The sequence below is a fragment of the Nanorana parkeri genome, unplaced genomic scaffold, assembly GCF_000935625.1.
Source record: "Nanorana parkeri isolate BGI_ZX_2015 unplaced genomic scaffold, ASM93562v1 scaffold2094, whole genome shotgun sequence".
Taxonomy (NCBI): Eukaryota; Metazoa; Chordata; class Amphibia; order Anura; family Dicroglossidae; genus Nanorana; species Nanorana parkeri.
In genome coordinates this window covers 96,919-122,879 of record NW_017308362.1, presented here as the reverse complement: position 1 = coordinate 122,879, position 25,961 = coordinate 96,919, and the positions used below count along the sequence as shown (strand labels likewise).

Below are 25,961 nucleotides of genomic sequence, written 5' to 3'. Positions count from 1 at the left end.
AGTGTTGCAGTGGTGGTATATCTAGGAGAAGGTAAGTAATGGCCCCTCTGGTACTTCCTGTGATTAATAGTGAACCTGTTTATCTGCCACTTTACCTAGAATGAGCTAAGTACAACTGTGAAGTGAACCGATGCATTGGCCATGGAGGGCAGAGCAACAGGTTCACTTTAAAGCTGAACACCATAGCATGTTATACTTGCCTTCGCTCCCCTGTAGCTCCATTTGCCATCAGGAATGTAGAAAAAAAATCCCTACATGAACTGAGTGGATACCAGTTGGAGTTTACACAGGGTTGAGGACAGCAGTGTCACATGAGAAAAGGGGAGTGCGGCACACAATCCCCATACCTGGAAGTACAGAGCATGTTCCTGGCTGCATAAAGGGTTGCAAAGGAGCAAAAGGAAAGTCAGTTAAACACGCTGCAGGGCCAAGCACATATTTGCTATTAATTGCCTGAAAAGTTTTAGCCTGCTGAGTTTCCCTAATTTCTATCCTTACATCCATCTGGTGCATCTAGCTGCCTACAATTTCCAGTATCCTATTCTTCTGAATGGCCCTGAATCTAAGCTAGTGAAAATCCAGGCCAGCCTGTTTAATGGTTCCAGGCACTTCCCTTTGTCTGAGCCCACACTGCTATCTAACAGGGAAGATACACAGCACAAAACTTTGTAAACGGGAACTGTAGTACAATCCAGAAGCACTGTGAAAAACCTGCTGAAACTAACGTGGATGAGAGAAATCTGACTTTAGCACAATTGCAGTTGAGTAGTTCACCAACTAATGTCACTTTTTTTCCTAGAGTCGGTTAAAGAACCTTTAGTCCATAGTGAAAATATAATTGTATATGTGTTTCCTGTTACCATTTATATTTCTCAATCCTATAAGCAGATTAAGAAAGGTACTTACATAGAAAAGACTCAATGTGATCTTTGTGCCTCAGTGAACATGGGAAAAAAAACAGTCTCTATCGCTTGCAGAGATTTAGACGCTTTAGCAAGTGCAAAAATTAATAAACGCTTTAAAGTGGAACTCCAGCCAGACTTTTGTTTTACTCTCAGACATAGCGAGGAAGAACTGGAGCCCCCGTCAGGGTTTCATCACTGTCTGTGCTTCCGTCGGGGAGATTTCTTTTGACTTTTTTGTGTTTACCAGGCCAGAATATGAGGTGAAATCTCCCCAGTAGGGACACATGAGGAAAAATCTGATGCAGGGGGTTTATTAGTGTCTGTGCTCTTATTAGAGAGATTCTCCCACACTTCCTGTCTAAGTTATCCTACTAGAAATGAAAGTTAATCTCCCCCATGAGGTCACAGGCAGGTACTGTATAACAACCTCACAGAAGATCTCATCCTCCCCCATTCTATCAAAATATTTTATGGCTTAGGTTCCACTTAAATGTCTAATTTTACTAATACAACTGTTCTTGAACTCCAAGATTTATTCCAGTCTTTGTAATTCCAAACTCTATTCACAGGCAAGTTTGCTGTCAAAGCTGGACAAACAGATGGCAAAGGCCTGCAGAGCACAAAGTGGATAGCGGAAATCCATGGTGAAAACATCCTCTGCTACTCGGCCAAACTGCATGACAATGTACTCATCTGCAAGAGGAAAGAGAGATGACATTTTACCACTCAGATGACATGTTATAGGAAGAAATATAGAATAGGAAAACTCCCTCTATTATTAGAGGAATACAACACCTTCTGCTACAACTCAAAATTTTAGGATTAAAGGAGATCTATGAGGTGAGTGATTTCCACTCATTCTCATAGTTAGAGCTGACATGTGACAAAGAAGCTGTCATAGGTCGGCTCTATCGACCGGGAAGTGAGCAGAAACATGCCGCCGATCCGCTCACTTCCTGGTCATCTCCCTGCAGTGAGCGGTGACTGTGAGTCACCGCTCCCCGCAGGGATTCCCCCCTCCCCTCTCCAATCCTCCAGCGCTGAGTGGAGGAACGGATGGGGGAGGGGCGGGCACAGCTGACTTTGCCTCTAGATAGGCAGAGCGAGCTGTCACTCACGCAGCTGGGTGGATCTCGACAGTAATGTCGGGATCCGACCCAACTGCAGCGCTCACAGTATATCGCGGGCTTTGGATCATGGGAGGACGCTAGTACATGTCCTCCCGTGACCCTAAAGAGAACTATGGGGAAAAACACTGACCGCATAGTTCTCTTTTAACTCAGAAAATGCATTGTTTGCTTTTCTTTCCTCCCTTGGCATATTTGACCAGGTTCCTTGTTGTATTCATTGCTTCATGGACTGCCTTCAGGTTATGTAAAGTAATCACCTTCCACCATCTACCGTAATTATATATTTACCGCTGTCCCCCCAACATAAACCTGTATTGGCACCAATAAAAACATTGATCCATTAAAGTGCATCTACACCCTAATTTCTTATTTGGTAGAGTAAAAAATGGGCTTTTGCTGTCAGTGTCCTATTGAGGAGATAAGTGTATGTATAAAGTCACTCGCTCTCCAATAGAATTTCAAGTCAAAAACGGTTTATTGACTCGATTGCTATCAGATCATATAGCTATTGAGGAGATTTCTCTTCAACGCCTGTCCCAAAGGCACAACAGGAAGGAAAATTAAGACAAATCCTCTCTTGTCACCAGAACAACTTCTTCATTAGAAGAGGTATCCTTAACCACTTGCTCACCAGGTGTTTACACCCCATTCCTGACCAGGCCATTTTTCAGTATTGAGCGCTGCAGTACTTTGACTGACATTTATTCCGCCATGCAACGCTGTACTGAAATAAATTTTATACAATTTTTTGGGGACGGATAGAGCTTTCTTTTGGTGGTATTTAATCACCCCGGGGGGTTTTATTTGGGGGGGGGGGGGGTATTTTTTACTATATTAAGGGAAAATTACTGAAAATTTTGAAAGAATTTTTTTTTTTTACATTATGTTAGGAAACAATTATTATTACCCAATTTCTTGATAAAATATAAAAGACAGGGTCGCTTTGAGTAATTAGACACCAAACATGTGAAGCCTTAAAATTGTGCGCGCCTGCGAAATTGCAAAAAAACTACAATACCCAAAATTGACCATAGGCAACGCTTTAAATGCTTTTACCGCTCATCAGTTTAGTGTTATAAGTGATTAATGGCCCTAAAATTATTGCTCTAACTGCGACGTTATGTAGCATGTGCGGTGTAATTGGCGCAATCGTCATTTTCACATGTATAAGCACCCAACGTATGTTTGCATGCATGTATGTTTGGGTGAGGACTTGAAAACATTTTTGTATTTTTTTGTAAATTCTTTTTTTTTAACGTAACGTTATTGTGATCACATAGGGGGGCTAAGAAACCCCCCTATGTGATAGCAAATAGATGTGACAGGTCCTCTTTATGGAGACATCAGTGGTCTCCAAGACCCCTAATGTCACCTAGGGACCCCCTAAAAAGCTGATGAAGCAGAGAAGGGGGGCTGCGGACGGGGGGGGGGGACGCACGTTATATAAGCAGCGATCCGCCGGCTCTAAAGCTAGTATGTAAACTGGCATCACTGCCTGTTTTTAAATTTGGGCAGTTTCCCGCTCGAAAGCACTGCGCGCGCAAGTGGGCAGGGCCAATAGGCCGTCTTTAGATGGCCACTTACAACGTTTGGACAATTTCTTGAGGGACCGTAATATCCAGGGATACCAGTATCCCTAAGAATGAGATGATGCGTGGACCTGTATGGATTGGACTTGATGGATGTATGTCTTTATTCAACCCCAAATACTATGTAACTATGTAACATCCAGGAAGCTCCCGGCTGGCCATTTAACCCTGTTCCAGGACTCTGAAGATAATGAGGTCTGACGGACCCCAAACTATGTGGGGAGAATGGAGAAGTCATGCTGAACATGGTACCATCCTAAAAATCCACAAGTAAGTGACCAAACGGTCAGATTTATATCTCATTTCTGTGGTGGGCAGCCAGGGAAAGTGACCTCCATTAGCAGACTCTTCAAAAGACTCCCAATGCAGCCCTGTCGTAAATTGCCATGGCATAAACAGTCTAGCACAGCAGTTTAAAGTAACACACATCTCTGTCTTTTCTTTTTTTTAACTATCAGAACTAAACTTCATTGATAGTCTATAATTAGCACTCTATTGGCTGACTTTGGATTACAGGAATACATTTGTAAATGTATTTCTGTGACCCAAAAGAAAAGTATAGCCAAAACAAGGACTGGCTTTAATACTCATTTAATGCTTTGTCAGTTAAGCAATGGAGGGTCTAAAGAGGGCACCATTATTGGGCTGTGCTTAGTGCATCAGTCGCCATTAATTTTGCCCTGACTCTCGGCTTTGAGTGGCAAGATATCAGCTCTCATGTTCCCAACTCCACCCACCTTTCACTGTCATTAAAAGGGCTAACTACAAGAGAAGATGTATCTAATAAATTACCGAATGTCACAATAATATTACAGTTCTGAATTTTGCAGAGTACACTATTGGTCCTTAAAGCTGCCCATCACAGAAATGAATCAGTAGTAAGACCCAGGAGGGGAGAGGGCCACGTAAAAGTTATGACTTCAGAATTTAAACTGGGATTTGAATAATGCATGTGTAATTACCTGCAAGAAACATTAGCTGCCTACTACCCAGGTATGCTACTGGTTTGCTAGTTTTCCAGTGGCAACACATTGAATCTACAAGTGTCTCTCACATTTAGGGGCTCATTTTCACTCAGCTACACACACTGCAGGCTGCATTTTATAGCCAATTTATAAAAAGCAGGGTATGTTGTGGAGCATATGGTTGCAGTAGAGCCGGACATGTGAATTTAAACTTTCTTTACATCTCCATTCATTTGGACTCCTGAAGCTAGCAGAGCACAATGTACATTTGTAAAGCATACTGCTTTGCTATAGTAATGTCTGCAGTGGTAGAGCTGCAGTATAGCCATAACACTGCTTTTTAAATCGGCAGAAAGAAGAGAGAGAGAGTGCCCCTACTGCAGCAGGAGGAGTGAGACCCCAATAAAAGGGGGAGCAGAGCTGGAAACATTAGGAAGGAGATTAGCCACAGTAGTCCTTGAGGGATAAAAGCAGGTATGGGTTAGTCAGTTATCAAGTGTCTACCCACAAACTGAAATATCAGTTTTGACTAGACTGACCATTTAAGATTGAGGTTCATGTAACCTCTGTCTGTTACAGAACTGAGATGTAAGGTGGAATACACTTTATTTTGCACTATATCACCTCATGTAACGGAATAACTTACTGTCCTCAGCATTTATAATCTGAAAATTCTTCACAGAGGCCTGCGTGACACGACCATGAAAATTTAGGACATATGACTGAGTCTCCTCATTCCAGGATGGTGCTTTGTTGTGCAGAGCGATAATATTCTCCATGTTACCATTCTGGTAACGAGTCTGAAGTGTCTCATGTTCCTGTAGTGATGAAAGAAATAGAAGTGGTACTGGAAGAATTGGAAAATATGGTATAGCAAAGCTGTGACAGAACTGTAACTAAAAGGTGTTTTTTGGTGTGAAATCTAATTAGGGCTCTGCTGAACACTCCCATAGCTACATACCAGATCTCCTTCACCACCTCATTCACACCTCTGATCAGTGCAGCTTCCATACAGCAGTACAAGAATGTCTTCCTTCCCAGACTCGACTTGCTGCTCTTTGTTAAGTGACAGCACCCAGATCCAAGGCACAGGCTAGGTCCATGGTACCCCAGAATTTAATTCAAAGCCCAGGACAGTCCTGTGGAAACTGGGATGGTTGGGAGGAATCTGTTGGCCTCCTAATGTTTAATAATAAACCGCAAAGCAGTCACACTTGGTAGACAGTCCTATAAAAATCTATGGGGAGCTACTGCACAGACATGGCCCTTTTTTTGCCAGAGCATGTAAACAATGAGTCATGACCACAGAATGGAGGTAGGTATGCATCTGAGAGGAGCAGTATACTTTAGGCCCTGGGGGGCTAAACAGATAATTGTACTTTCTTTGCCTGGATATCCTTTTCTGTAAAACGGATATCCAGACTCATAAGAGGCATGAAGGAGCTCAGCTATGAGGAACGATTAGCTGACCTGAATTTGTTCTCTCTGGAGAAGAGGCGATTAAGGGGGGACATGATCACCATGTATAAATACATAAATGGTCCATATAAAGAACTTGGTGCCAAATTATTCACGTTAAGGTCACTGCAAAGGACAAGGGGGCACTCTTTGCGTCTGGAGGAAAGAGGTTTAACCTTTGCATACGGAAAGGATTCTTCACACTTAGAGCTGTGAAAATGTGGAACAGACTCCCCCAGGAGCTTGTTCTAGCTAGCTCGGTTAATCGTTTAAAAAAATATCTGGATGTATTCCTAAATGCACAGAATATTACTGGATATATAGTTCTTAGAGGTATATTAAGCATCAGAGATTGTTGATCCAGGGAATATCCGATTGCCTTGTGGGATCAGGAAGGAATTTTTTCCCCTGTTGGAGCAAAATGAACCATGCCTTATAGGGTTTTTTTTGCCTTCCTCTGGATTAACATTGGCTTATTGTGGGCATAGTGTTCTGTTTAGGCTTTTCTTCTTTTTTTTCATATCTCTATAGGTTGGACTCGATGGACTTGTGTCTTTTTTCAACCTGACTAACTATGTAACTATATTTACTGAGATATTTACTGAACCCTATAGCTCATGGTGAATTTTGCATGCACAGCTGAATGAGTCATGAGGAGTGACCCACTGCCCTTCCCGGTCCTGCCTGCCCTGTGCAGAGGCAGCAATACAGCATTTAGAGTTACATAGTTTGTAAACTTTTAACTGTAAAATAAAGATTCTATCTACATTGTAAAAAAAACTGGTACAAAACATCAGTGTAAAAAATTATTATTAAAATAGCTGCTCCCCAATGAACGGAATTTTATTAAAACATTTTGGCATTGGTACATGTCCCTCCTGGCAGTGCCCAGCTTCTCATGCCCTTAATTTTGAAAATGGCCAGAATTATTTTTAAAGATTCGACTTTGAATCTTTGAGTTCAAATTAATATTCAAACTTAGCAGCAGTTTGGCGAATGTCCTGCAAAGCAAACCAAGGTACTCTGGCTCATCACTATTCTTCTCCTTTCTGTAAAGAACAGAATTAAACTAATGGCTACACTGTGCCGAGGCATACCATACTTCTGATTATTTTAGGTCTAAAAAAATACACTTACAACAAACTCTTTAAAACCCAATGATTCTGAGGATCTTACAGAGAACTTACATTACGCGGCCGTATGCACACTCTCTCGCAATCCTGGTTCATCCCAGGTATAATAACAGTCATTTTGCGGGGACCTCTGAACCCCAGAACATTGGTTTCCTGTTAAAGGGTAAAAAAGTAAAAATACAACTCACCCATTTGGACTTGACAAACTGGGTCTAACATTATAAGATTACTGAAGTCTAATGTTTTACCAGGCTAGTGTGGGATCAGCACATTTCAGTGTGTTCTCCCTGTTCCTTAATTCAACCTTGGATATTAAACTGCAAACCTTAAGAGTTATAGTGTAAAGAGCAATTGTAGGTTAATTAACACCACTGACTGTTGTGCTAGGAAACTCTTAAGATAAGGATATTGGGTAGAAATATTTTGCTGCCATATATGATGTAATATCTGGATAAAAAAGAACATTTTACAAACCACGCATATTAAAGAAGAATTGTACTGAGAGAAATGTATACTAGCTGGCCAGTATACATGGATGACCTGCATGGCTGTCATACTGATCGAGTGACTTTAATACTTCCCTAATCTGGAACAAGTAGATATGAAGTTCTGTCACAATTCTGACTTAATTGGCTGCAAGCTTGTTCCAGGTCGATGATTAAGTATTAAAGTCACAGACTGACAGACATGGTAGACTATATGGAGCTGAGGAGTATAGGAAATAAATATTTATTTCCTATGCTTTTCATCTCCCTCTATTGGCCATAATGCAGTGTAACGTGATCAGAAATATTAGCTTTGAAATATTAGATGTGTTTGGAAATTAACAACCTCTAAGAACCAATGTTCAAAAGGCCTCATGTTAATTAGTCAGCTGATCTACATAATTTACCCATGCAGTCCTTCACACAGGGGGGTCTGGAGATAAGGCTCCTCTCAACATGAAGCACAGGATATGTTGTATCCTAAACCAGGACAAAGTTAGACTTTTGTCACCGGCCATTTGGTCTCTGGTAGAAGAATGCTAAGACTCCAGGTACAATATAACAGCCTTGTGCTTAGAGTAGCCAGAGCTTCTTTTTACTTCAGAGTTAGACATGAGATACTCATGGCTGGAGGTTCTCATTGGAAAGAGAGTAGAAGAAGATGAGGACTGCTGGGACATCTAGCTCTGAATGTGTGTTGCCTGATTAGGGACTACTGGGACTTGCAGTGCCTTACTAGCTGTGCACTGTTGTCCTGCTCGAACACTGAAGAGGCTCCACAGACCAGCTCTACAGAAAGCCTCCTGCCTTACCATCACATGTGGATCCCCCTTCTGCGGAGTGACCTGATGCCTTAAGTGTGAGTCGTGACCCTCTTTTGCTGTGCCCTGCTGCTGTTACCCCTTTGCTGTGCCTGGACTGCTGCCTGTGTCCCTGGAGTCCAACTGTACTGTGCCCTGCTGCTGTTACCCCTTTGCTGTGCCTGGACTGCTGCCCTGTGTCCCTGGACTCCAACGGTACTGTGCCCTGCTGCTGTTACCCCTTTGCTGTGCCTGGACTGCTGCCTGTGTCCCTGGACTCCACCTGGATTCCTGCCCTCTACCCTGGACTCTGCCTGGATTGCTGTCCTGTGCCCCAGGACTTTACCCTTGCTATCGCTTGCTGTTTTAGCCGTTGATTTTGCCCAGATTGCTCCTACAATTGCCATATCCTAAAGTTGAGAAGCCCTAATAAAGAACCCTTTGGTCAAGGGTCCTAAAAAACACTCTTGGTCTCTGTGTTTGTTCTGTGTCTCCCACATCCCCCATCACATGCAGTATTATATTACAGTACATTTGACCTAAACAGAGAATGAATTAAGAATGTTCACTTTGCCATTGTTCGTAGAAAACAAATTTTCACAGATATTCGCAGGTTGAATGGCTCTGTGTATTGTTTATAAAGAGACCCCTTAGGGTTTCTTGTACAGAGGAGAAAGACATTTAGACACAAACACAAATGAAAAGAATCTAAAGAAAGACTATTACCCTTTCAAGATGCTTGAAATTACGAGCATCCTGTCTATTGGATTGATGTGGCTGGGTCCTCACTGTTTCTGTCCCTGCAAACTTTGGATGTTGGTGGAATAGTGCACTGTGTGATTATAGTTTACCGACTGGACCCATACGCCTAACACTAAACTACTAGCACAGTAAGGAGACAGTTTACCCTACTCTTCTTTTCATGCACTGACACAGAGTCATCATACTGATGCTTTATCAAGGCCACAAACAGATTTTTAGTTTAATAATGTAGCTAGCTACGTGACTGTGGCAGAAAACGGGAGACACAAAACAGTTGAACTAGGGTGGTAGAAAGTATTAATCCATCCCTTGTGGAAACTTTCAGTTATCTTCATTCCTATAAGATATTTCTTGACAGAATAAAGAAGAGTTTGTTACATAGCACATTTATCTATATTGATGTTATACTAACGCTTGTAACTGAATAATTCAGGAGGTTTATAACTTACATAACATATTGATGTCAGTTCTTGTCTGAATGATTCCCTCTCTTGCACAAACGGCTTTGTGTCAGGGTTCACTCCGTTGTCAAAAACTGTGAATCTGGTGCCCAGCATGTTTGATCTGGAATGACATTGATCTATATGTTAATGCTGTTGATACCATATTCTGAAATCTCTTTTCACTCTTCTAGTGAGACTGTTATGTAGCTTTTTACCATATACACTAAATGAGACTGCACAAGGCTTTAACACTTGTATGTGAAAGGTCCTTGCTGTTATACTCTTAAACATTAAACGGACACGGCCACCTTTTTCTTTTTAACTTTCATTATTTGATAAACACTAGTTCGTTTGTAAAACTAAAGAGTAATATAAAAAGTCATCACAAGTGTTTCATGTATATTTTTGGGGGAATGCATCTTAGGCCCCGTTCACACCAGGGCGATGTGGGAACATATGGAGCAGGACGTGAGTTCCCGCATGTTTGCGGGACTTTGTTTCCCACGTTTTGTGCATCCCCATTGATCCCCATTGGGTCCCTGAAAGTGTGCCAAACACGTAAAAGCAGTACATCGAAAATTTGTTGAAGCACGTTACACGTTTCCACCTGCGAGTTTGTGCGCGAATGCGCAGGAAAAACCTTGTTTGCTCAGCCACGTTTGGGGTGCCACTACCTAATAATGGCAACACAAGAGCATTCCACGTTTGTGCACATATCATGAACGTGCACGTGTGACGCGGGTTCATGATATGCCCTGGCGTGAACAGGGATTTAAAGTAGAGCTTCAGTCCAACTTCTTTCTATTATTGGGTAGAGATGGAGAAGTGATAAGTTCCCTGTAAGGCTTTTATTATCTGTCTTTGTACCGTCTCTATCTCTCCTGAAAGTGAGGGGAAATCCATTACAGTTGTCACCATTAGATTAGTAGATTGTAAACCTTTCAATGGCGACACCTATTCAAGTGACAACTGTCAAAGCTGGGGTTTCCCTCAATTTGAGGATATCTCTACTAACTTCCTGTTGTGTATTCTGACATTTCCCCACTCCATAAAGAAATTAAAAAAGTTTTGTCAGGAATTTTACTTTAACTCTATTTTATCCCACATTAGAGGTATAAGTGACTGCTAATTACAGTTCAGTGTACTAAGAGGGAAGGGTTATTTAAACTGTGAATACATTACTGTATACTAAGGTTAATCTAATATTGTATTTATTTGCTTTATTCTTTAGCTGCTTCCTTTTAGTACCTGAGTTTAGTACCTGAGTACTGAGTAGTTAGGGTCTGGAACTCACTGCCACAGGCGGTGATTTCAGCAAAGAATGTGGAATTGTTCAAGAAACTTTTGGACGATTTCTTAAGGGACCGTAATATACAGGGGTACAGGTACTCCTAGAATGAGATCCTAATAGGTTGGACTTGATGGACTAATGTCTTTATTCAACCTCAAATACTATGTAACTATGTAACTATGAGTTCATATATAATCTAATCAAATAATTTAACAGCAAGCTGGTCTTATTTTGTTTTATTGTTTTAAAGCAGCCTAGTCATGAAAATGTGTTCCAGGGAAACAAAATCTAAAACTTGGGTTGAGGACATGTATTTGTATCCAGTCTGCAGCCTGTCTGCCCTGAACTTACCTGACTTTACCAATAAAACTCTCTCCACCCCGTGATAGGTCTGTAGGATCCACTGAGATCAGGTAATTAGAGGTCTTACTTTTCTTTCTCTTTCTTCCAGCCATAAGGAAAAGCTGTTAAAACATAAAATTAAGATTTTTTTTAATCAGCTGTCTCAGAGTGTATTGAAAAATTAGGACATATAACAGTAATAATAATGATGAGGAGTCAGTTGGGGTGACTTGTGTTTCATACAGATGTCTCCTCCAAAAGGATCATGGAACACCTTGTCAGAGTGTTTTTGGAAGCTGGGGGCAGAGGCAGGTTTTGATGGGATTAAGGGTCACCATAGAAAAACGTAAGTGAAACTTTAAAGATATTGTTGCTGATTTGACATTATACTTAGCAGATAACTGACACATTTACAGGCTGCAATGACTTTTGAGACATACAGATCTTTGCACTGTAATAAGTGCATAGGCCACCTCAGTGTGTGTCTGCCTTTCTTGTACTTCTATTATCCCCTGTACAATATGAGCATTAGCCTCCTGCAATAAGAATTTTCACCAGCACACTTTGGATTAGTAATAATAATGTCCTTTATTCACATGAAGCAACAGGTAGCACATATCGACATTACAGGACCTTGCAGGTTTCCTTTCTCAGAGTGGATAAGGGATCCTGCAAGGTCCCAAAAAGTCAGCTTATGGCGCCTTTTGCCTTATCTAAATAAAGATTATCACTATACCAAAGTGTGCTTGTGAAGATTCATTTTTCCTTATGATTTTTTGGTGGCGCCAACCACCAATTCATCACAGCACACCGCATGGACTGTTGACAAGCCTGTAAGGTGTGCGATGGATACAACACAGCCTCCCGCAAAAAAAAACATATTGCCCAGACCTCTTATCAGATCTGTTACAGATTGGTATGCCTGCTGCCATGTTGGAAAACGGCAGAGTATTGCTACCTGTTCATACATGGCCAGATTAAATGTAATCTATTGTACTTTTATTGCATACTGTACAATATAGACATGTCGCAGAGTGCTCTGTCTAAACAAGTTTATCCTGTAATCCCACCAGCCATTCAGCTGAAACTACAATAGGGGCTGATAAAGAAAATTATTATATGTTTTAATAAAGGTTAAATGACAATATTAAAGGCTTATATATTAATGTTATCATAACAACAAGTCGGCTTGCTACAATGTCTTTTACTTAGAGATGTTATTGGAAGTCATTTGGTTTACAGCGAGGCATTTCAGGTTATTTCAGTGGTTACAGCGAAGCATTTCAGTGGTTTACAGCGAGGCATTTCAGGTTCAGCTGATGAAGTGTTCCATAACAACAAAAATTAATGTCTCTTGTAATTCTTGTCAATGTTATGTGTGTGGTTCGTGGAAGGTCCTGCATGACAAATGTCTTTAAAAGCTTGTGTGAAGAGACTAGTTTATGGCAATCAAATGCCAGACCGCCAGGATCCCTGCTATTTTCCTTTCCTAATCTTTACTTTATTTTATTTTATTTATTCTTTACTTTTGCTTTGTAAATCTTCTAAATAAACTTTCAAAACCGTTCATCATGAGCAGAGGTTGTTTTTCCTTATTAGGGCATTTATCAAAGTCAAAGTCCTTGTATTCACTAATGTGACACAGTTTGCAAATCTGTTGTTTCAATGTGACAGATTTATTAAAATGTGGCGTTTCAATTTTAATTAATGTATTGCATCTTTTTGCGCCCCCAGCTTTGTGACATTATGTGAAAGTGTGGCAGATTTGCCACAATTTTAACAACTTATTGCAAACAACCTAAAGATAAAAAAGAAATCAGAAAAACATTTAAGAAGTCATTTTTAGACAACTGAGCCTGTTTAAAAAGTGGTCATCACACCCTATTCCCAACAGTTTTGGTGGATATCTATATGATTGGAGGAAGAAACGTGAACCGATCTATGAGCATTTTGTTTGGTAGGTGTGACATAAGGAGAGTTTGTATAATGTGGTAAAATCTCTGATATAAATATATAATCTTTTAAAATGTTTGTACCTATAGCTCTCTCTGCAATACATATAACCGCTTATATGATGATCTGAATGACTTAAATGAGATAGCCACCTCTTCAATCAGCCATTGTAAAGGTAAATTAAATATTTACCATACAATAACTTCCTAAGGTTATCAGGTTGAATATGCAATGTCATTATATATTATTATAGAACCTCGGGTGAATATTGTGGGATTCGGGAGTCTGGGTCCTTTCTCCGCTGTATTCCTGCCCCATGAATATTTATAGTGGACAAGCGGAGTTCACATCCAAAATTGTATTATATATTCATATGAGAATAGGTTTGTACACATATACACACATATACAAAGACTTGTGTTTGGGTACCTAAAAAGTCTGTTTCCTCTTTATTCACTCTTATCTAGTTCCTAACACTTGCAACAAATGTGCAAAAACAGGCAGACATTCACAGAATAGTGGCAATCACAAAAAATGGTGATGCACTTGGAAACGTTCAGCCGCCACTAACAGTAAAATATTAACTGTGTACAAGTACACATTTTGGGTTATTATTGTAAATATTTACCTCAAAGCAATGTTTGATGTGATTTGTAAGTATGTACATTTGTATGCATGTAGTAAGAAAAAAAAATGTGTGTATATATACATATATAAACACGCACATGCGGGGAAGTGTGTGTGTGTAGTGCTTATTTTTATTATAATGTATTGCTGGGACTTGTAGTCCCGCATTGCTGGTGGTATTCTGCTTTGCTGTATAATAATTATACAGCAATGCAAAATAGCTCCAACTATGTAGGACTACAAGTCCCAGCAATACATTATATTTTTAAGTAGGGATACCCCAGTGTTAATACTGGGCATTTTCACGAGTACTCATACTCGTGAAAATGCCCCGATACTAAACGTGCGCTTGCGCACAGACCAGTATTATCGAGGAAACTGATTTATTTACAAAGTATTTCGTTTAAATCGTTAATTGTGACTGTTAATAATATTCCATATGTCATTCACTGCCATAGATGGTATATTATTAACGGTCACAATTAACCATTACAAACGAATACTTTGTAAATAAATGCCGGTTTCCTCATTAATCCCGTCTGTACGTAAGTGCAGATACTGGGTCGGCGTTCTTGACAGAACACCAGCACTAAAATTTTAAACAAGCGGCTGCCTGAGGCCCCGCGCTTGCTGGGGACCTCGGCAGCCTTCCTGTTAATCATGCGGTGCCATGGCGGTTGGGGGGCCCTTCATGGTTTCTTGCATCGGGGCCCTGAAGGTTCTAGTTACGCCTCTGTGTCCAACTCAAGTTCAAAGACAGGCTGCACAGGTACCTTCATCCATGGGCTGCACTTTGACAGGTATTCATTTGGTACAGCTACATAGTAATTGAATATTAAACAGTGAATTTTTTTAGATACTGTTGAGCAAAATACAACAGTTTTCATTTAACCTGGAACACTCTAAGTTTGTTTTGAATCTTTCTTTTCGCTAAGGCAGAATCCATATTGGAATAAAAAACTAATGATAACAAGAGCATGGCTCAGGGAGCTCCAGGGCAGTGTAATCTGCTGAATCACCTTCTGCAATATGTTCATGTGCACCACCTTCAGATAGCCTTGCAGCCACACACTTCTTATGACCTTCAAACATGCTCTATATAGTTCTATAAGTGCCGCTCTTGGTTCTCCCTGTGATCAAACTTTCACATGGCATCTTTGGTTTACTTAGACTGCATTTACTGTCCCCATGCACCGCCTGGGAGACGTTGCTTTGCCTGCCACTCCCTTTGCCTTGATCCACAGTATGTCTGCATCTCCTGCCTGCCCCCCACCACCTTCAGGGTCTGTTCACTCTATGTGCGATCATCAACGATAGTCATTACAAAAGCACATAAAAATCAATGGTTTTCTACGTATCATTTTCACATGGCAGCATTCCCTTCAGGTGGGTTGCAGGAAGTTGCAAGAAAATACAGACATGCTACATTTATCCACAAAACACCAAAGCTGACCTGAAGTCACCGTCCATTTTTCAATAGGAATGAATCAAATTAGTTTGCAAAGGAATGAATGAAACATCACTTAGACATTTCAATTAAGTTATTTAAAACAAACAAACCGCGCACTGGGTGTAGATGTGTCTCCCTGTCAGCCCACCTTCAGCCAGCAGAGGAGACCTTCAGCAGGCCAGAGAGGGCAATCTACTGGCTTTAATACTTTCCATGCAGCCATTGAAGTAGGAACTCCTGATTTGCATTCGTGTTCAAGATCAAAATTTATTAAAACCCCAGTATTAGCATAACAGTCAAGCAAATACCATGTTCAGATGGCGGTCAGCAGTAGCAAACCATGTAATAATATTTAGGTGGATATGCTGTTAAAAAGCAATTTCATATCTAAAATAAATGTAAAGGGTCAATAGATTCTCTATAAGAGAGTATGCACAAAAATGTCTTTCTTTCCCTGAACTGCTGGGCCCTGAGTAGTACCATTGTGTCTTTTAGTTACAGTTACACCCCTGATACAGTAGCCTTTAAGTTTTCCTAATACATTGCATTGAAATTACAGATAAGTCGGTCTAGTTTCCTAATATCCTGACCCGTTAACTGATAACACTTTCGTAAGACTATGCAGCAATGAAGAAGGAACAAGCAGGCCTTGACAAGCATCTGCAGTACTTCTCTCATCTGTTCATCTCATTCAATAGTGTAAGGCAAGGGTGTCAAACGGGCCGCATCAACCTTATGGTTGCTCTCAAAGGGCCGGTTCTATCTGTAAGACTATATAAATGTAAAAGGTTCTATGGTGAGCTGTGCAGACTCTTAGGTAGCTGCGCAGGTTCTATAATGGGCTGTGCGGACTCACCAGGGGTCAGTCTCAGCGAGTGCAGGTGGTGTGGATCCACAGGAAGGAGGAGATTTGCTACCAGCGCTGTAAACAGGTGCTGCAGTTCACAGGAAGGCTGCAAGGACTTTTAGCAGCCTTCCTATGAAGCCCGGAACCTTTTTACAGCGCTGGCTTCGGTTTCAAAATTTAAAGCTGCAGGAGAGGTGCAAGGGCCTGGGAGGTCGGATTTGGCCCATGGGCCTTGTGTTTGACACATGTAGTGTAAGGCCTCCTAACACCTTTCTGTTTTGGTGCACAGTGTTCCTGTGTCCATTAGTCTGAATAGGCTGCTAATGCACCGGAATGGACAAAAGAACTGCCCTACATTTATCCAATATGCATGTCCCTATTTGGTATATGTTCGGTATATGTTGCTTGTGAGACACTAATGGAGAGGGCTGGGTTAATTTTTGAATTCTCAAAAGAGATGAAAAGAACTTTGTATCAACAATTCCATCCAGCCTAATTGCTAGTGAAGCTTGAAGGCTGGCCTAAATTAGTGTTTCTCAACTACGATAAATTATTTCCGCTTTACAAAGTGGGTTATTGTCCCAAGTATTCCCTTGTGTGTTTTCCGACTTCTGGTACTGCTGGGTATGTGCGTATTTATGTATGCACTCAGGACCGGATTTCCATCAATGGAGCTTGTAGACACATAACCTTTGGTGCCCAAAGCAACACCCTCTGCTAGGTGCACCACCTCTACGAAGATCTGATTTTTATGATCTGTTGACTAAAAAGTATTTTTTTCTTCTCCTGCAGGTGGCGATATTACCCTACAGTACAGGATCTCCGATCTGTTCCCTGTGTCCTTCAAAGAACGGGAGAGAAAAGCAGTTTTTCTTTTCAATAAGGTAAATATATAATATTGCATAAGAATATTTCATACTTACCTCTATTAGTCAGTAACGGTAGGCAATACCAACAGCTTACTAAGAGCTCCAGATACACTACATTGTGGCTTCCCAGCGTATTGTAAGTTGTAAATATTCAGGAATAGAAAAAGAGGTGAAATAATACATCGCCCAATGATTCAGAGGAGAGACATTCCCCTCCCTCTACTCTCATCCGCATTAGAGCCACCTGTATTGTGCAGGTTTTACATTCTTTCCAACCATATGGGAATGCAAACCCTGCTTGAAGCAGGTCAAAAGCAGATCACAAGGAGGCCAACTGCAGGTCAAATGCGCCCAGGTCATTGAATTCTGAATGATCTTAGAAATGTTGCCATATTGACAAAAGCTCAAAGCCTATTGACATAGTTCCTAAATCTGTTTGCAGAGGATTTCTACAAGTATTCAAAAGTATAGTTCAGCTTTTGCAAATAAAAAAATAAATAAATGCACGCACACTATTAAAAGAAAAAAAATAGCATTTATTATTATTTTTTTTTTTGTATTCGCGGGTACAATGCTCTGGCTCCTATAGACTTTTTCTCCCACCCCTGTCCATACTGAGGAATTTCAGCTAAGGGATGGGAAAAAGTATGAATTGACTACAAAAGTGGGGTGTTACTGTGCTTGTACTCCATTGAGAATCACAAGTCCCTCTGCTGCAGTGCCAGGCAGGACTTGTAGTCTCTCCATTCAGATTCTATCGAAGGATCTGTGAATGGACGACGTGGCCGTGTAACGTGAAACATGATCCAAGAAGTAAACAGCCTTTAAGGCAGTGGTGTGCTTTCTTATTAGAAAGTACATCATGCTTTGCAAACTGAGAGTTATGGATGCCCATTGTGTTAAATGTTTATTTGTAAAATAAATATATGATACCGTAAATTAAACAAATTATGTAAATAAAACTACCTATAAACTAGTAAACTCTCAAACAATTAAAATGAAATTAATGAAAAGCAATTATACTTTCTATTTAGAGAAGAACCCGTCATAAAAATGGCAATGACTGAAATTTAGAAGCCGAGTGTAGTTTTAGCAGGAGCATAACATTTCTTTAGTTACCCGTTTGCCATCATCCCTCTCTAGATGCAAATAATAAGTAGGGTAGATGCCTTTATCAACTCCTTTCTTGTCTCTGGTAATACGGCACTGGAGAGTCATGTTGTGTGGAGCCGGACGGAGTGCAAAGCCCTCAAGATCATCGATTTCTAAAGGAGGGGCTATCTGGGAATCTTCTTCCTGTTGAATTATACAGTGATATTGTAAAGAAGCACCGTCATCAAATGAAGGAAAAAGATGATATTGCACAGAGAATTTTGAACAATATTCCTTGAGGCTAGGTTCACACCTAGGTGATTTATCGCATGGATTTAGCCGCGCAATATAGCACAAAATAGAGATTTGCATTCAAGTCTATGGAAGCTGTTCAAACCTTTGCGATTTTGTAGAAATCGCCTGTCGCAAAAAAAGGTACATGAGCGATTTTCAGGCGGATGTCGTGCGATTTGGGTCCCATAGACATCTCTATGCATTGAAAACAGCGCTGTTTTCAAAGCAAAAACACAACCGCACGAAAACAGCTCACCAGCTCAGTCGCTTAGGTGTGAACCTAGCCTGAATATTGACACACCTCATGCTGGTGTTTTGAAAATACTGGTATTTTCTAAAGCAAAGTAAAATTAAGTTCCTGTGGGTTTCTGGTTTATTGATAATGACAAATATTGTAGGCTCTAATTTTTCAGAGATTTGCCTCTGTATGTTTACAAATGGAATAATTAAGAAAGTGGCCCATCATTTTCATACAAACAGCATAGTGTTTAAATTTAACATGTGCTTTGCTTATGCACAGCAAAACAACTTATTTGCACTTTATTTTAAGGATTGGATTAAAGTTTTTGACATTGGGGTAGAAATAGGATTGTGTGTTAAGTCTTAGGAGGTAACCTTTTAGGGACTAGGTTAAAGCAGACCAATAAAGTGGTAATAAAGTCTTATTCTCTTTTTCCATATATCTTCTGTTAGCAAGCAGTAGATATATGCAAAAACATTGAAAACATTTTTTTTAAAGTTACCAAATAGGCAAATACTTACCTCCGCCGCTCCGCCACTCTCTCCTGGCTGTAAAAATCGGCTTCTCGAACGGCCGTGCATGAGGATGTGTGCAGATGCATGCGCAGTGGAGATCACCGGCAGGGAGAAGAGGAGAGACACGCTTTAAGTGAATGCACTCAGCCGAGAGCGTGCACGTTGGACAGATTTCATGGGACAGGAAGACACAGCAGTCAGCGCTGGATCAGAGACCGGCACCAGCGCTGGAGGGACTGCTGAAAACTACTGGAAGGAAGAAGATGATCGGATCAAGAGGCATCACTTAAGGTCAGTCCTTACAGAAGCATTAGAATGGGGGAAAAAGGGAGGGTTTAATGCCACTTTAACAAAACTAATACATATGTACTTGAAATGTTATACCTGACAAAAAAGTTATAATCCTGTTTAGCCAGTCTTGTGATCAATACACCCCTGTCAGACAGCAAAGCATGAGCAGTGACCTCACTTTTATTGATGCAGCTTGGTCACAAACCTGCCTTGAGCATGCTAAATTAAACCCATAGTAGAAGGATCACCACACTGGTGAAGTTGTCAATCCTTTTACTCAGTTCGCTCTTCCTGTCAGCAAGCTCCCAGTATAAGAGATGCTATGCTGGGGATTACTGAAATATAAAATAAGATTGACCCAGGTACTTTAAGTAGTTATAATCAAAGGAATAACTGGAATAAGTTGCAACCTTTAATTATCTGCCTGGAGTTCAGCTCTAAGGGTTAGGTTAAGGGTAAAGGTTGGCAGTTAATTGCGGATAGATTTAATGCATTACAATGTCTCTGCTTAAGGCTGACAAAGTGGCCAGGCTGCTTCTGCAACGTTCCTCAATTTTTGCAAGGCTGTGCTCAGAATAAATGGGGCTTTACCTGCCTTATGGGCTTCTTTAAAAGGTGCTTGATCACACAAAGGAGATCTGGAACTCCCAAAACTTCATTGTGGACAGGAACAGACTTGGGAATTATGGCAAGGAGATCGCACTGTTGGCGTATCCCAAATATATAAGACTTAACCTCACTTACCCCACTAGGCTCTGCCATAACAAAAATATCGCTCAGGGGTAACAGCAACTGTAATAATAAATGTGATAACTCACCTTACTAGAGGCAGACAATGGCCTTGTATATACAACACTACTGAGAATATCTAAATCTTCATCAAAATCATCTTCTAGACCCTCTGCATCTGCTGTTTCATAAGAGGGATTTCTTTTTTTGGATCTCACTATATAACAGAGAAAAGAAACAATACTTTCAATATAGAATTATTTCTTGCTGCTGCAAAATACCAACAAAATAAGAAGGAATGGGAGGGGAGGGTGCTTAGCAGTAGATATAGGCAAAAAGTTTTTTTTTAAACGCTTTTACAGCGGTTTAAACTTACCCCGTTATCGCCGCGCGCTCCCGCCCGAGAATCCAAAACTGCTCGGGCGGCCGCAAAACATCTTGGGGCGGGCGCATGCACAGTTCGGATTTTCGGCCGGGAGATGAGCAGAGACACAAGGTAAGTCTATGGATGCGGGCACCCGCATGCAGACACCGCAGGATCGGAAGTGCATGCAGGGACAGAGGAGTCAGCACTGGATCGGAGAGCCGTTGCACCTCTGGAGGGACAGATGAAAACATCAGGAAAGAAGAAGATCTGATTAAGAGACATCATTTAAGGTAAGTGCTAACATTAACATTGGGGGGAGGGAAACATTTTTTTGACTTTAATGTCACTTTAAGTTGATGCCATATTCAATGGAAGTAACAATGCCATATTACACAGAAAATGATCCTGAACTCAGCTGTAGAATGGCTGCAAAGCACAGACATTGTAATCCTTTTCATTTAATAAACATGATTATATATAAACCTCCAAATATGTAGAAGCGCCCCGGGCAGCCGGTCCTCCTGTTCTGGGCCCAATCAAGCCAGCAAGGGGGCCTGAGCTGGGTTGGAAGTTATCTCCCTGCTCAGGGCCAGCTGCATGTCTATGTCCCCTCTGATCCCCGCTGCTTTTCCCCACCTGTATTGGCAGAAGCAGCAGGGATCAGAGGGGACACAGAGCCGATCCAACACCCAGCGGGGAGGAGAGATTAGTGTCAGGATGTCGAGAGCAGCTATCAGGATGGAGAGCAGGGAGGGGCCGGAGCTTCCGTATGCACTTGGCAGGCATGCCCCAGGCGCTGACAACGGTCGCCTCGCCACGGCAAGGTACTAAAGCACTGTTTAGCTGCTGCACTATCCCCCAAACATAGTGATGTCCTAAAGGCCTGCTCCATTTTGGGTCCCTTAATCAGATGGCTAGAGATGGTCCAAAAGCTTAAGGGTTAAGTCCTACTTATAGCCCGGTAGTTTATTAAGGGTGTCTGAGAAATCAAAGGCAAGTAATCAGCAGAAGTAATAAAAGAACAGCTGTCATGCCAGACATAAGCTGACCAATGAATTATCCTCTACATTTTATTAAAGAAGAACTCTAGGCATGCAAAACGTAACCCTCGTTTTTCTCTAGGGGCTAGAATAAAGATATGCTCACCTGATCCTCGGTCCTGCGGCAGTGAGTGCTCACCTCTCTTCCCATCCGCTCCAGCTGTGGTATGTCCCTCGTTGTCCTCATGTCTAATGCAGATGATCAGCAGGGCTTAGACCGCCGGAGCCCAGAGAAGAAGAGGCTGCAGGGGCCATTCAAGCTGCCAGGCAGGATCGAGGTTCATGTGAGCATATTTCTTTGATATGAGCCCTAGAGACAAACAAGCAGTTAACCGATGCAGGGGGGGTAGCTCCCCCCTGCAAGGGTTAACTTTTTAGATTCCTGGAGTTCCACTTCCACTTTGCATCCAAATTAGTAAACTAAACATGAGATTGTAGTCCATCCCCGGAGCGAGCTTGGAGCCGTGGCTATTTTACAACATGCACAGGGATAATGGGGAACAAAAGTAGCCACCCTCCAGAAGGAAGGACAGTGTCCGCATGAATTCAGAGATGATTTAAGGAACTAAAGTTGAATAAGGTCCATTTTTGTTATTAGTTAGGGTAGTTGAGTGCATTTTTAAGATTTAACTTCTGAGTTTAGTGCTACATTTAGAGATTGTTAGAAAAGTGGCAAGAAATACTTTTACCACAACCCGAGACTAGATGGATAATTACAGCACTCTTCATTTTTACTCCATTTACCTGTTTTTTCCGGCTTTTTCTTATTACGCTGTTTGACTGGTGCTGGAGGGACTGTTCTGTCCCCTACAGACACTGAATTCTCCTCATCACTGGAGTTCTCAGCTACAACCACCTTGTCTGCCTTCAAATCTTGTATTAGATCTTGTGCTATGCCTGAGCCATCACCATCACCATCACCTGTAAGAAAATCTCATTAGGGAGCTCCCAGGGAACAAGATACAAATGTGTTTCTACAGAAAATCTGACATCCCAACCTTTCATGAAAAGTCTATTTTCTTTGTCTGTGTCTTGAGCCTCTTGTTTAAATGATCTCTGTTTTTTTGACACTTTGGGTGATGCAGTTTTGGCCTTCGGTTCTTTCACATCAGATTTTGCTATTTAGGAAGACAAGAAAATCAACATGTATTATATAATGCAATGTTTTAGCTACTGATATTTTCTATCAGTCCCATGCATTGTATCGTATGTGTATATATATATTAGGGATGCAGCGATACTTTTCGAGTACCAATGCCAATACTCTGCATTTTCATGAGAACTACCAGGGTTGCAGCTGGGGCCTGGCTCTGGCGCTCCACCTCTGTCTTGAAATCATTAGTCGATATTGTTTTAGAAAAACTGTCACATGACAATAAACAAAAATGTATCAGTACTTGTAAGTACTTGGGCAAGTATCAGTACTTGTACTCGCAAAACTGGTATTTGTGCATCACTTATATATATTTATAAAAACAAAATCATACATTAAAACAGAGATATACAAATCCCAGGAGCTCCATATGCTCCTTGCAAATGACAGCTGTCTCCTAACTTTTGAATTTTTCTCTAGTCTAGTTTCGGAGCTCGAAAAGTATCTGTACATATACTTGTACCGAGTACTGTACTCGGTATGGGTGCATCCCTAATATATATATATATTAGGGATGCATACACATGTCCGCAGTGGTAGGACCGCTGCATGTTCGGGCGGCTGTGCGGGGACGGAGTGGCTGTGACAGTCAGGTCTGTGCAGCCTGGCAGAGCCGCTACAGACACTGCAGGCACCGCAAGGCCGCACATTTAAGGAGGGAGGATGGTATGACTCAATCCATGGCTCCCACAGCTTACGAAACTATACCAAAGTATCCCTTTGAAGAGCAGTAAGTTTTTCAAAGAACATCACTCTCGATACTCTACGTTTGACCTCCGCAAATGGTATGTCTGGGGACTTCCAAGCCTTTGCAATTACCCTCTTGGCTTCAGTGAGTATCAATGTGACCAAACGGTGCTGCCCAACAGTGCATACCGACGGTTTCTTATGTAATAGGGCTTCCAAGGGGTCCTTGCGGAATGTTTTGCCTGTGACAGTGTACAGAAGTTGGTATACTCTATGCCAAAATCTCTTCACTTTAGGGCAGTCCCACCAAATGTGATGAACCGACCCCTCCAGCCCCTGAAACAGTTTGGTGAGTAGGACGGGATGGCTCTGGAAATCCTGAGGGGTACCAGATACCACCGGAGGAGTAGCTTATAGTTGGCTTCAATTGCCTGGACATTTGCTGAGCTCCGAGAGGTTGTCATCCAAATTTGAGACCATGTTTCAGCAGGGATAGAGCACCCCAGATCCTGTTTCCATTTGGAGGCATACGTGGGGAGAGGAGTCTGTAGGTGCTCAAGAATCATAGTATATAAAACTGAAATGGGCCCTCTGCTTTTTGTGTCATTGAGTAGGAACTCCTCAAATGAGGTGAGGGAGGGAAGGGAATTTGACTTATCCAAAAGAGTTTGTATGTAGTGTTTGATTTGACACAAGATGTCTTGTGGGGTCAATTGGTGTTTGGCTTGAAGCACCGGATATGGGATGATGTCAGTGTCTGAACAGAAATCTCTAAGGAAACTTAGGGACTTGACACGCCAATGTGCGAAGGCTACTGGGTTGGTGTATCCCAGTTGAAACATTGGGTTACCATGAATGGACAGCAGAGGTAGTTGAGGGGAGACCCAGTTTAAGTGACGGTGTAGTCCTTCCCAGACTTTTAGGGTGTGCGTGAGAATTGGGTTCTTTAATGCTCTGCCTATATTGGGGGGAAGCCAGGGAAGATTGAGGAGAGAAATTGGGGAACAAGCATAGGCCTCTAATGAGACCACAGTGGCATTTCGCCTTTCCCATACCAGCACACCAAAGGGGTCAGTTGGGCTGCCTGATAGTATTTGTGGAAAGAGGGGAGTCCCAAGCCCCCTCTCACCTTGCTCCGATACAGAACCAATTGGGAGACCCTAGGAATTGACCCCTTCCATATGAAACTAAGTATGCGGCGCTGTAATTGTCTAAGGCGATAAGAGGGGATAGGAACTGGTAGGACCCTTGCATGGTATAAGAATTTGGGGAGCAGGGTCATCTGAACTGCTGTGATTCTACCAAGCCACCATATTGGATGTTTCTCCCATGATGTCAGTAGGGTTTCCATGTAAGAAAATAGTTTGGGGTAATTAGCTTGGTACATCATGGCAAAAGTTGGAGTAAGGTGGATCCCCAAGTATGGTAGTTCAGAGTGGGACCATTGGTATGGGAATGACCTTTGCAAGGAGGTGAGTACCGAAGGGGGAAGGGAGACATCTAGTGCTTTAGATTTATTCATGTTCACGCAGAGACCCGAGAGGTTACCGAAAAGCTTTAGTAGTGGTTGGAGATTAGGGAGTGAGATCAGTGGTTCCGTAAGAATCAATAATGCATCATCTGCAAATAAGCTAATTTTATGATGGTACCCTGCGACTTCCAGACCTTTAATGTCATTATGTTGCCTTATTGCCTGTGCCAGGGGCTCTATGGCCAGAGCAAAATGGAGGGGGGAGAGAGGGCACCCCTGTCTTGTCCCTCTAGTAATTTCAAAAGATTTGGAGTGGAATCCCTGATATTGTATGTAGGATGTCGGTTTGGAATATAACGCCCCTATCCATCTCATAAAGTAGTTTCCAAAACCCCATCTGGTAAGTGTATAATTCAGATATTCCCAACTCACTGAGTCAAATGCTTTACTAATGTCTAACGCCAGGAGCATAGTGGGAATATTTCTTTGATGTGATATATGGAGTAAGTGGGATATCCTGCAGACACTGTCACCCGCCTGACGACCCAGCATAAAGCCCACTTGATCCTTGGATATCAGACCCAAAAGAGGAGATCTGAGGCGAAGGGTCAGGATTTTGGTAAGTATTTTCAGGTCTGCATTGATTAGTGAGATTGGGCGGTAATTGGTGCAGGACGTGTGATCAGTGTCTGGTTTGGGTATCATACATATGGAGGATAGAAGCGATTCTTTTCGCAGTTCACTCCCCGTGCGTAAAGCCTTACAACACTCCGCCATGGGTGTTGCTAGGGTGTCAGCGAACTTTTTGTAGTAGGCGGCGCCAAGGCCATCCGCTAAGGTGTTTATTGTGGCAGTAATCTCAGCTATGGTAATGGGGGAGTCAATCAGCTGTACGTGTTCCTCGGAGAGGGTGGGAAGGTTTAAAGTGGCGAAAAATGTGTATTTTAGATTTATCCAGGGTGTTTTTGTAGCCGGCAGCGCCAAGGCCATCCGGCCCAGGGCGTTTCCCAGTGCTAAGGTGTTTAATTGTGG

At 41.8% G+C, this 25,961-nt stretch overlaps 1 protein-coding gene across 1 annotated transcript in view; it reads right to left on the bottom strand.

The window, feature by feature from the left end:
• Positions 1–1,361: 1,361 nt before the first annotated feature.
• Positions 1,362–25,961, bottom strand: part of LOC108800661 (tubby protein-like) — an 81,650-nt gene continuing 57,050 nt past the window's right edge. The window contains exons 11-19 of the mRNA XM_018572654.1: positions 22,617–22,736; positions 22,341–22,539; positions 20,301–20,412; positions 18,169–18,345; positions 11,313–11,425; positions 9,677–9,791; positions 7,235–7,333; positions 5,236–5,407; positions 1,362–1,598 (exon numbers count right to left, since the gene is read on the bottom strand). Coding sequence (XP_018428156.1) covers positions 1,465–1,598; positions 5,236–5,407; positions 7,235–7,333; positions 9,677–9,791; positions 11,313–11,425; positions 18,169–18,345; positions 20,301–20,412; positions 22,341–22,539; positions 22,617–22,736 — 1,241 coding nt within the window. The 3' untranslated portion in view covers positions 1,362–1,464. The remainder of the gene's footprint in view (positions 1,599–5,235; positions 5,408–7,234; positions 7,334–9,676; positions 9,792–11,312; positions 11,426–18,168; positions 18,346–20,300; positions 20,413–22,340; positions 22,540–22,616; positions 22,737–25,961) is intronic.